The 12740-nt window shown below is 42.2% G+C and overlaps 1 protein-coding gene across 3 annotated transcripts in view; it reads right to left on the bottom strand.

Annotated features, from left to right (window-relative positions):
- Window positions 1-12740, bottom strand: part of PAX5 (paired box 5) — a 220275-nt gene that overhangs the window by 99803 nt on the left and 107732 nt on the right. For 2 of the 3 annotated variants that reach the window (XM_081845382.1, XM_081845383.1), the window contains exon 7: window positions 5499-5555. The exons of the other annotated variant lie outside the window; for it this stretch is intronic. In XM_081845382.1, the coding sequence (XP_081701508.1) occupies window positions 5499-5555 (57 nt within the window). The remainder of the gene's footprint in view (window positions 1-5498; window positions 5556-12740) is intronic. 3 annotated transcript variants of the gene reach the window in all.

Genomic DNA, 12740 nt, shown 5'->3' with positions numbered 1-12740 from the left:
TCAGTTGCATAATATTGACAAAGCTTCTGAATCATTGTTAGTTTATTTCTGGGCCCAATTCAAAGCCATCACATTAGTGAGCCCTGAATGACTGAGGCCCCAAATCTCTGAAATAACATCTCCTGCCCTTCAGACACTCTCAGGTTCCACAACCCCCAGAAATTCAGTACAGCTGCCATGGAGAGGGCATTCTTTGTGGCAGCCCCTAAGCTGTGGTATCCCCTCCCCAAAGAGGGTCATCTGGAACCATCACAGCGCTGGTCAGCAATGTTTTGCTGCTTGAGGCAAAACAGAGAATGCTGCCTCCCACCATCTTCAAAGCCACCACCCACCGCCACTGCTTAAGCCACCACCCCTGCCAGTGCCAAAACCACACCCACCCAACTCAGCAGCCTCCCTCCCCCCTTCCATCTTTGGGAGAAAAAAGGAGACTGAAGAGTGAGTGATAGCAACAGAGGAGGAGGAACAGGTGATAAACAGCACCGGACACTCTTTGAGGCATGGATCTGCTACCCCTTCCAACTGTTCCCCAATCTGCCATCTGAGGCAACTGCCTCACTGAGCCCCATGGGCAGGTGAGCACTGCACTTTCTTTATGTAGTTTCCATCGTATTTAGAAGATACAACTCTTTATCCTGGCCTTTGACACCAGATAGATAGATAGATAGATAGATAGAAAGATATGGTTGCAGTTTGTTTTAAACTGATTTAAATATTGCATTTTAAATTGCTGTAACCTGCCCTGGGACTTTACAGTGAAGGATAGGTAAGAAATTGAATTATTAATAATATTTCTCAGCAAGAAGAGTAATGCTTCCTACTCCGTCCTTTAGTCACAGTCACACTCAATGAAGCTTGAACTGAAATCTTTCTCTACACTTCTTAAGTCTGCAGCTCAACCTTATTTCTTCCTCAGCTCCCCTGCATGCATACCTTGATCATCTCTAGCTATTATTGCATTCACCATCCAACTGATTTTGCCAAAAGGCTGACACTTTCTTCTTCTTTAATTCCAGTTCCCTCCCCCCCTTCAAATAAATGAAGATTATATGATGGAACTAATCATTGCATTTTATCTGTAAATGCACACCATCTTTCTGCTGGGACTAAAGCAACAACACTTGTAATTGGTTACCTGAACAAAATAGACAAAAAGGCAATCTATTCTTCCCTTACTGATTCCTTCTTAAGTAACTCTCCAAAGATTTATTTTTCCCCTTGGGCTTTACTTGCTTGCTTTCTCCTCTAGTCAGTTAGTGTAAACTTCTATTCAGAATGACTTTGTTTGCCGGGAGTAATAAACCTTAAGTTTCTTTATTATTTCAACCAGCAGTCTTAACAGACTATTTATTTTTGCACTCCACTGCAATATATATATATACCAATCTCCAATGCTTTCCATTACTGGCTGTAGTCAAACAGGTTTTGTGATGTTTTTATAGAATTTCAAAAACCTACAAAGCTTGTTTGGCCAGTGATGACAATGGGACAAAAGCAATGTATGCATTCCTCCCCATTGAGGAAACCACCTCTCCTCGTTTTCCAGGGGAAAAGGGGTGTGGCAAATACACACACACAAACACACACACACACACATGTAAAAGGGGAACAGTACTATTTTTGTACAACTTTTACTTTCAGTTGCTCCTCTTTTAAGCCCTGGCTGATTATTTTGGTATTTTACTCATGAATTCACCTCAAAACTGCTGACATGCATACACAATGAATTTTTAAAGTAAGTTGTGGCCTTAGTAAAGCTAATGCATGAAATATGGTGTGGTTTTATGTGCATTCTTGTGGCTTTATTCTATATTGGCTGTTTTAATGAATTACTGCTACATGCCCTAACTTCCTGATGTGATTGTGTGAATAGAACCTTCCTTTGACCAATATCCCACATCTTACCACAAAAGGCAAATAAATGTTCCAAAGGTAATACAAGTTACTTTTGGAACTTATGCAGGCTATAAGCTTTAAGAAAGGGATGCAAAACTAACTAGAGTCAAACTGATCCCATGCCAGGAGCCTGTGGCTATACATAGATCCAGTTTAGCAACTGTGTTTATCACTTTTGCGGCTGATGTCTTGATTTCCAAAAGCTCTTTTTGTCCCAGCTAAACATGAAGTGACATTTCATATAGCCCTAAGCTCTTGTTCTTGCTCCATATTTGTCTAGTCACTTGCTTATGTAGCTGCTCAGTGTTTATCAAGGAACATGCACTTTCAGCTGTCATCAAACTGGTTCTGAGCAGTTTAATAAGACTGAACAAAGAGGGACTAAATCATGAATCATAAGAACTGCTGTGCTGGATCAGATCAAAGCCCATCTAGTCCAACATACTGTTTTCAACAGAATCTGGCCTGCCAGATACACTGGGGAGCTCACAATTCAGCATGGAAGTGGTTGCCATTCCCTTGTTTTACCATAGAGTATACTGCTTCTCTATGTGGAAGCTATGATAGCTAAAGCTAACCTATCCTAACCTATGCTAACCAATGCTAACCTAAGCTAACCTATGATAGCTATTCGCTAACCTATCCTTCATGACAAAATTAAAAAATTCCTTCCGGCAGCACCTTAGAGACTAAGTTAGTCTCTAAGGTGCTACTGGAAGGAATTTTTATTTTATTTTGTTTTGACTATGGCAGACCAACACTAGAACTATCCTCCATGAATGTGTCCTATTCCCTTTCTTAAATACACCTAGGGGAACGTTCACATTCATAGGTGCCAACTCTTAGGGGCTAAAGTCCCATTGCCCCCCCCAATAAATATCTGAGAGGGCTGGGGAGCCCAAAGTTGATGGGCATTGCCATTCAAATGGTATGTGTGCACCGCGTATTGTGACTGATTATGGGGCTTACCTGCCCCCCTCAATATTTTATTTAAGTTGGCACTCCTGTTCACATTTATACCAAGCCATTTGGCAGCCACTTCTCTAATACGATATCCCATACAGCTGCAGCCGCACAAGTGGGACCATTTGATAGGACTTACTCCCAAGTATGCATAGGATTTCAGCCTTTTCTTAGTTATTATGAATGTGCTCAACATAATACACAGCCCAAATGGTGGAACACTGATGGGCCTAAGGTCACGGCTTGCCTCATCTATTCCCAGTTGTATTTGACTCACCATTCCTTCCATTTCATATCTATTTCTTGCTTCATCCATATCTCTCTCCACTTTCTCAATTGTACTATCACTCTAGGCCACTGCCTCCTTCCTTCCTATACCTTGTGCTTGAAGAAATCCACACAGAGTTGTAGTACTTGCAACTGTTTGCTAGGATGCTGGGATCAGACCATGAGGGTTGCCATGTCAACCCTTCCAGCACAGATGTACCCAACCATGGCAGCTTTTGTGTTTTTTCTTACACGTGTTGGTTGCCAGGCAAGCAAATAGTAGGGCTTTTGTGACATCAGCAGTCATTGCCCCATTGCTGCTCTTACCTCTCTCAGATCTATTTACCCTTTCCTAAGTGTGTTGGTTATGAGGCACACAAATAAGTCTGTGTTAAGGATAAGTATATTTGTAACAGCTCCCAATGTCACAAAGGCAAGGGGAGGCAGTGTCATTCCCCTATACAGTTTCTGGGAAAGGAATACCTTGGGGGGGCTCTCTCCCAAGTGTCACGAACATAATTATATTCCCCACCCCCTCAAATTTTTAGACAATATATTTCTGTGGGAATCAAAAATATCTATCTACCCTACTAGACAATACTCCTTTTCCCATGCCATAGTTCTAATTATGGACCTTAATCAAATGCAAATCAAAAGCTCTGCTGGTCAATCCAAATATCCTGTTATTGGCCTGTATTTCAAAGTGAGTTGAAACAAACCCAAACCATTTGTCTGTCACAATTTAAGCAGAAGAACCATGCACATAAGTGGATGTTTTGCTGAAGTTCATCTGCATGAACTGCTGAAGAGGTAAGCCATATCTCCAGTTGAAAGGTGACTGGCCTCTTCAACAATGCCAAATGTTGCCATAGGATTTTTTGTTTTAAAAAAATCCACCTGCCTGCACTCACATATAGCTTTGTAGATATATGAGTAGCCACTGTGTCCTCCTAATGTTGAAATAACTTTTATTTTAATATCCTGAGTTATCTCATCACTGAACATTCAGAATTGGGGCATTTCTGTACAATAAGCCAAATTATTTATACTTCTTTTTAGCTTTATGGACAATATTCCTGCAAATCCTTTCCAAGGTAAATAGCACAATATCCTGTATATAATAAATGGGGGATAGTTTTATTCCAAGGGACAGAAGCTTGCTTGCAGATTGGTGGGGCAGTACTTCCACTGTTTGCTCTTTTCAAACAAATTTACTATGCAGTGCAATCCAGTGCAAGAAAAGGAAAAGGAATATGTTCCAAATAAATAACTAACACATTGGAGCACTGTTATATAGAGATGTGGAAAAAGAGAAGCTATGCTCGCTGGTACAGTGGTGCCTCGCAAGACGAAAAGAATCCGTTCCGCGAGTCTCTTCATCTTGCGGTTTTTTCGTCTTGCGAAGCAACCCTATTAGCGGCTTAGCGGATTAGCGCTATTAGCGGCTTAGCGGCAAAGCGGCAAAGTGGCTAAGTGGCTATTAGCGGCTTAGCGGCTTAGAAAAAGGGAGAAAAAAATCACAAGACTCGCAAGACGTTTTCGTCTTGCGAAGCAAGTCCATAGGGAAATTTGTCTTGCGAAGCGCCTCGAAAAACGGAAAACCCTTTCGTCTAGCAGGTTTTTCGTCTTGCGAGGCATGTGTCTTGCGGGGCACCACGGTATTCACCACCATATAAAGTAACTCAGCTAGGAAATCAATTCTGTGTCCGTGCAACTCTAAGGGCTGTACTATTCATTGCCATTGACATCACAAACTATATTCGGTAGAGAGTTGTGTAGAGTAGCAATGAATGCTCTCTCTGGGGTACGAGAACCACATTTTACCAAATGCAAACTATACCTGGAGAGCTGGGAAAATGCAATGTTTTTCTGCAACAGGTGAATAACCTTACGTTAAACCATGTGGCCTTTGTGTTATTTATTACCAACAAAAACAACCCACCCTGCATTCATTACATTAAAAACTGTGCAGAAAGAGCATTGGTTAACTAAAGGAGACCGAGCCAAATGCAAACTACCAGTCCGCTATTGGCTCAGTAAGCCTCCTGTTTTTTATACCTGCCTGGAAGTAAAAAAACAAACAAACAAGGAAGTTGTTACATAGCTGGCAAGCCTGCATGCAATTCAGTGGGTCAAAAAGTTGGGCAAGTCTCACCTAGGGCCTTATTCGTGCTAATATCCTAATTGCCTAAGATTTTAAAAAGTATGTTACCTTTTCCACCTGCATGGGCTTTGGTGTGGGCGTGAGCAGAATTAGACTGATCCCCGGTCTATCTGGATACAGCCAGGGTACTCCCGCCATAATTGGGGAATCTGACCTGCTTCATACATGAAAAAGTATGAGACAGGAGTTTGGTATCCTAAGAAATTACCTGAAAAATGACTGCCTGGGGTTGCACCAAGTATTGTCTCATCAGCATGGAGCACCACTGCCATAGCATGAAGGAGAAAAAAAACAGAAATGTAAGGAGAATATATATTTTTTTAAAAATGAGTGCAGTGAGAACTTAATAAATATATATATATAAAATATTGTATTATGAAAGCACTCTCTTGTTCCATAATTCCTCTGCCCCAATCTACTTAACAAGAAACTGACATATAGTTAAGCATTGCATGGCGACCTGAAGCAGGAACTGCAGCTATGGTGTACAGGCCTAGCTATCTCAAACTGCCCAAGCTTGTGACAGGAATATCATTCGAAGGATGGTAAGCCTGCAAAAACTGTGACCCATAAAACTGAACACAGTCCATTAGCTATGCATTGTGGTTTGCCATTGTGCTTGATAACCCCAGTAGGCAGCAAAAGTAAGAGGTTTATCAAATCCCTGATGGGCCACCATACTTGGCTGATGAGCTCTGTTAAGCTTAGTGGGCCACAATTTGCACCAGCCTAAGGTACACGTTTCACAGCAAAAAGCTGAATGCTCCAAAAACACATACAGGAGGTAGCAATATATGAAGAAATCTGTGATACTCTTAGGGATAAACTATAGCTCATTCAGGCATCCTTTGCTTGCAAGAGGACCCAAATCTGACCTCTATTTCTGGACAAAAGGATTCAGGGAACAGGCAGAGCTTCAGGAGCTACTGCAAAATTCACAGACAGTACTCCAAATGTACTAGCAGACCATGGCCTGACTAAGGGTTAAATCTCCTGCATCTGCTCATAAGAATTTGCCCTGGGATGGCAGCGTATACATCAAGCCAACACAACATGTTAGCTACAAGGCTAGACTCAGTCCTCTAGTTATGCCTTGGGGTCTGCAAGGCACTTGCCAGTTGCTGTATTTTCACAGCCCTGAACAGGCAGAAAAAAACAGGAGGGGCATCTTGCAGGGACATCATACCTTGCTGGTGGACTGCATTTGACCTGGGCAGGAGGGTCACTATATATGCAAAACTATTTAAATTCACTTTCCTCCCACTTCTCCCCCCCTCCCACCCCCACCACCCACCCTGCAACTGGCTTTGGGAAGTAAGAGAACCTGCAGAATGGCACACACAGGAGAAGCACTATTGTAGCTAAGAGGCGGGAAGTGGACCACCCTGGGCTGTACTTTGGGGGGGCAGAGAGAGAAGAGTTTGCAGCAAATATACCACCCCTCTCCTGCCTTCTTTCTTGTGGGGGGGCGCCCTACACACACACCCCAGGCAGTGATAACATACGCTCTGCCACTGGGGAGCATCCAGGAAGCTAAAAAACTAGTGCTGACAGAATGATTGCCATAGTCCTATACTGAATTCATCCTTATGACTTAGTAAACTACAGTCTCCTCTTGAATGTGTATGTTAGTTTCTCCTCCACCCTGCCAGACTCAATTGAATAAACGTGTATATGTGCCATATAGAGGTATTTGAAAACTGGGGAAATCTGCCCTCTTTTATTCTTTCTAAAATGAAGCTTCATAATTCCCTCTGAAACAGGAGTGATAAGATCTCAGGTTTTTAACCCAGAAAATGTCATTTGCAGGCTGTTATGCCTGACAACTTTGAAATTAAACGTTTGAATTAACTGTCAGAAATGTCTAAATAAAAAGCCATCATTTTGATTTTTGAACAATTAGAGAAACTTTTTACTGAAATTATTCTTCAAATGGAATATTCAGTGTGAATGGAACAGTCAGTTGATTGACCAGCACTTAATTTTAACACAGAAGAAAGAGGACATCTAAAACAGCTTTGCTTCCAGCAGCCCTTTGGGGTACCTTTATCCTCATAATATCCCTCAAATAAAAATAAAAATAAATGTGTTGCAATCCAGCTTGGTCGGGGGGTGGGGGGCTATAAACACGAGTAAGCTGTGATGACATATCATTATCTGGATGAGGCCCCAGGGCTGTGTGTGTAGTTTTCTCCAAATTATCACAGCACCAATCAGCTGTAGAGGAGGATGAAGTAGGCACTCCTTGACAAACTGTGAACATTTTCTGACAGGGTTAGGTACAAATAGCCCTGGTTGTTCCAGGGTGTTCCGCAAGTGTATCTGGGGTGGGGGGTGGAGTTTATGTAGATAGAAGATAGATAGATGATAGATAGAGATAGATAATCTGTAAAATCATGCATACTTCCCAAAAAATAAGGGGACAGTCTACATCTACATTAGAATTGTTTTAAAGATGTTTAAGGTGTATGTGTTTTCTTTATTTAATATTTCAGATTTGTTTTATCACTTGTTGTTTGCTGCCATGGGTTACTTTGGCAGGAAGGGCAGGTAATGTAATGTAATGTAGTAATATAATATAAATCAAAGTATTCTGGTATATTCTCCTTCACAAGCCCTATTGAGATGAATGAGGAATGTGCAGGTGCAGCTCCTGGGAGATTATGCTCCTAAGTGCTTAGCGCAAAACCTTTTCCTCAAGTATGGTACAAAACTTGCATTAGATGTAGAACAGAACATAAAAAGATCTAGAAGGAAAACGGCATCTTTACTGTTTATTAGATCACTTTTTCCAGTAACATGTCTACACAAAAGAGATGTTGATTTTGGCCTTGGAGACATGGGTCAAATAATATTGTCAACAACATACAATATAAGCTTTCATTTAAAACACTCTTCTGACCCTGGAGGCCGAGGAGAGTTAAGAGGTTAGATCCCCGACCAACGCATTCTCCATGGCTTATAAATTCACTCCCCTCATCTCCAGCAAGTGAAAATAGATGCTAGATTAGGGGCACTTCACCATTACTGTAGACTTCCAACAGTGAGTGACCTGTTCAAACAGACCGAATATTAAGTAGGCTACCTGCCGTGTAAAACTGGTTGCCCATCTGACCTTGTGACATCAAAGTAGAGGTAAATACTGTAAATTGTAAGTCTCCCCCCCCCTTTTCCTCACATAGACTTTAACACTTTTCTATCCAGATCATTCATGAAATCCCTGGATTATACCCACAAAGAATTCATTATTCTTATTTCAACAGCCAATGTATCTGTATCCTCAATTACAAATCCCCATGCCCTATTTTAAATATAGGCAAAATAATTTGTTTATACAAATTCATCATCAGGTTATTATTGCCTACAATATTCTGGAGGCTTGTTGGAAAGGTACATAAAAACATACATGCAATTTGTGATGCACTACTTATATGGAGAAGCAGTATTTACAGGTTGCAAATATAGTTGTTTGTTGAGTCATTTGACTGGTTCCCCATTCTCTCTGCCTACTGGAGTTATTCTTTTTAACATTGTAGCAAGAAGGAAAACAGTATTCCAATTGAAACGATCACTATAAAAATCATAGTTTTTATTTTCTCTTGTTTGGCTTATATATAATACGGTTGGTCTTCATTCCCAAAATGTATCTCTTTGGAAATCTGAGGCCAAGTGCTCTCTGTTAGCCATGTTTGGTGTCTTTCATCAATACATAATTCATACTTTGGAACCACAAAATTGGACATAGTACTATTTTTACTGTAATTTTGAGATGTGTAACTCATTCTCTTTCTGGTCCATGTCACTTTCACATGTGTTCACCCATAACTGTCATCTGCAGCGGCCATTCCATCTGGTTTAAGAGAGTGAGTTAGATGGGGCTTCAGGGCCTCTCCACCTGCTCTGCAAAAGTCCAGCTCCAACAGATTCCTCCCTCAACTGTTATCAGAGGTGGTATAATCAGTGCTATTATTTATAGAAAAAGAGGTGCCAGAACTCACCACCAATGCCTCCCTCATTCTCTGATAACAACAGTGGCACCAACCTCAGTTCCGGCAAGTTCCAACTGAAAGAAAGCCCTGCGTAGAATCCTCTGAATGACAGTTGCTGGGTAGAATCCTCTGAATGTCAGTGGGGAGAGTACAATTGCTTGTGCAATCTTTAGGTATCTTTAAATGGGATCCTCCTATTAGAGGGTCCTGGTTGCACGCGGGCTCCTGGGATTCCCGCCCCCCATAGGAGTCATTGGTGGGGGGAATAGCAAAAGCCCTGGCCACAGCCCCTGGATCACGCCAGGCTGTTTTACCCAATCCCCAGAGGGTGGCGTGATCTCAGGGGCTTTAAAAAGCACCAGCATGACTCACGCAAGTAGGGGCACTTGCGTCGCGTTGTCAAACACCCGCCTCCCTCCCTAGAATTAGGTATTCTCGCCTGGCCTTGCTTTGGTTTGGGTCGCCTGTTTTGGAACAGGGGCTGGGTAGGAATTTTTTCCAAGTGGCAAATTGGCTCTAGTCACTTGGTTTTTGCCTACCCCTTAAAAAATCGTCACAACTTGTAAATTGGCGATTAGGCATTGGCTCAGTTGGATTGAGGGGAGGGAAGGTGTGGCCATCACCTGCCCCTGTAGGAACTGGGTATTCCGTTAAAGGAATCTGGGAGTCCTGGATCTCGTCTGAAGCCCGCTTGAGGGTCTAGGGCCATGGCAAGACCACAGGAACCCCGGGGTGAGCTTTGGTTGGTCCATATCGACATTTCTCCCTCATTTGGTTTACCCCATTAGACTATCACCCAGAGAGGTGGGGTTAGTTATAGTCGGGAGTCAATGCCTAAGCCAATACCGCTCACATGATTGTTATTTCAATGAAGTTGTGGTAAAAATTTGCCCCAAAACTTAAAACTAAAATATGTATCTGAGTGAAGTTATTTTCGGGGGTGGGTCCTGGGAGCCTCGAGGCGCAACCATTTCCCTCTCATTCCCGATAGGAGGGAAATCCACTACTCAAGCTCCAGGACTGGACTATTTTTCTCTCTAGTTTGAAGGCAGCTTGGAGGACTACAGCCTTCAGATAGATAGCCTTCCCCTAATCTGCTGCTGGCACGCCCCATCTTCAGCCCTATTGGTGGCAGAGCTCCAACGTTGGTAAAGACTGTAGAGATTTCCATGGCAGCATGGAGGAGGCATTCAACACTGGATTTCTCTCTCCAAAGTAAGAACTCTCTCCACACTTGGAGAGGGACAGGGAGGCCTGTCCCATTTCACCACCTGAAATGGGAATGTAACCACCCAGCACGAGCACTGCACACACCAGCCCCACCGCTTGCCACCCCACTGAAGCCTTGCTTACCAGGGTTATGTGGCTGCGGCTTCTAGGTTCAAGATCTTGCAAGAGCCTCTCAAGATCTCTCTGAAGCCCAGAAGATGCCGCAGCCACTTCTCCAGCGGAGGTGCCCCTTGGATTCCGCCACCTGAGGTAGCTGCCTTAGCCTGCCTTATGGATGGACCGGCCCTGGAGAGGGGCACTTTCCAAGGGACCCTAGGATTGCAGGGTTAAATAATTTCTTAAACATATTTCCCCTCAAATGTACTTCTCCCTCAAAATGTGCATATTGTCTGCCACCTGGATGTCTTGCAGATATGATCACAGAGACACAGGACAATTTTCTTGGATTGAAACAGGCTGGAGCTATATTGATCACAGATGTTTTGGCTTAGGCATTGGGTAATTTCACAATCAGTCAGCCCACCTGCTGACTGCCAGTCCTGGGGTCAATTCTGAGATAGGATTGTCCTATGACATACATCAAATAGGAACAGCCCCTCAGAAGAAAGCATGACTGCGGTGCTGAAAAAAAGAGGCAGGCCTTATCTAAGGCCAGGGAGCAGACCCAAGTGAAAACCCTCAGTGGGTCTTCACTTGGGCCCCACCCTCCCCATGATGCTTAACTTTGTCCGCCTGAGATTGGGCAATTCCACAGGCAGGCAAATTTTAACTCCCCACAGCCAGCAGGAGAGGTAAGCATATCCATTGGGCTTGCGCCATGGACCCCAGCATGCAACAGCCACTCACGAAGAGATGAGCGGGTCTACTGGTACCTTTTTGAGCCAATAACTACATTGGATCACTTGGGGAGTGCCAGTGAAGAAAGAGGTTTCTATCTGCATATAGAATTGATATCAGAATTCACAAAGATCAATTTCTTCACATTTCCCTACCACATATGACTGGATCTAAAATAACACAAAATGGTTCTGTTGAAAGAATATCCCTTTTTGCTATATAAAAATGTTGGTAAATATATTTATTATGATGTCTTTATACTTCTTGATACACATATAGTGAAAGTATTTTAAACCCAAGAAATTAACATATTTAGAAATTATCTGTATGTTGCACTGGAACTGTCTACATTTTCATTGCGTCAACAACTATGAGCAATGTTGTGTTGCCCAAACTGAGTTGGGAAAATATAAGGATTATATTAGCAACCAGGTTTTCTACAAAAGCTCTGCTGTCAGGCCACAAAGCGGGTGGGGGGGGCGGTTGTAACATTTGACATGGTTCACAGATTTTAATCCAAAGCAACTCTAATTAATCTCCCCAGTTTTGTAGAAACCCTGTGCCATGTACAGCTGTATGGGCATTGGTGCTCTTCTGTCTTAAATTTTATAGGAATTGAAATTTGATTACCAAAGCCTCCTCCTTGACTCCCCCAGATCTGAACTGGCAAGGATCTGATGGACCATTTATCAAAAATGAGTCCTCCCCTCACCCCTGTCCTCATCTATCTATCATTTACATCACATTTTCAATTCCACCTTGCACTATCAATGACACTAATTTTTCTTTAGGGTAAATCCTATTTACACAGCCAATTATGGCAGTATTCCAAATCCCCTTTGTTTTACATAACATTTGTCAATTGACTTTTTTAAAAAACGCAGGAGTTCCATATAACACTTGAAATAATATCCTGTTATTATTGTGTTCTGTCACTCAAAACATTTCTAAATCTCCCCTTTGCAGAAGATTTTTGGAGGAAAAAATTAGCAGCTGTATTTCATTTTCACCCAAATCCAATTAGAATCACGACACTCCCTGGAGATCTTTTTTAAAAGAGTGGGAATTATTTAGTGCACCCTGCCATGAACACATTTACTCCGATACTTCAGAATAACTGACCTGTTTTTGACCTAAACCTTATTATTTGCATGCTGAAGCTATATATGCTGCATTTCCTACTAAAATCTGCAAATATATTACAGTCACTAAGAGCCTTTTGTAAAGGGACCCCCAAATCCAATCTAAATGCCTAGAATTTACCTGTTGTTTTTCTTTTATACATATAAATAGCTGCATTTCCATTCTCTCTTTGTTTCTCATTTTCATTTTCTCCTAATATCTGCATGTAAATGTCTGAAAATAGCATCTGTAATTGAGGATTATGAAGTATA

Source organism: Podarcis erhardii, assembly GCF_964252035.2.
Source record: "Podarcis erhardii genome assembly, chromosome: 17".
Classification (NCBI taxonomy): domain Eukaryota; kingdom Metazoa; phylum Chordata; class Lepidosauria; order Squamata; family Lacertidae; genus Podarcis; species Podarcis erhardii.
This window is presented reverse-complemented; position numbering and strand designations above follow the sequence as displayed.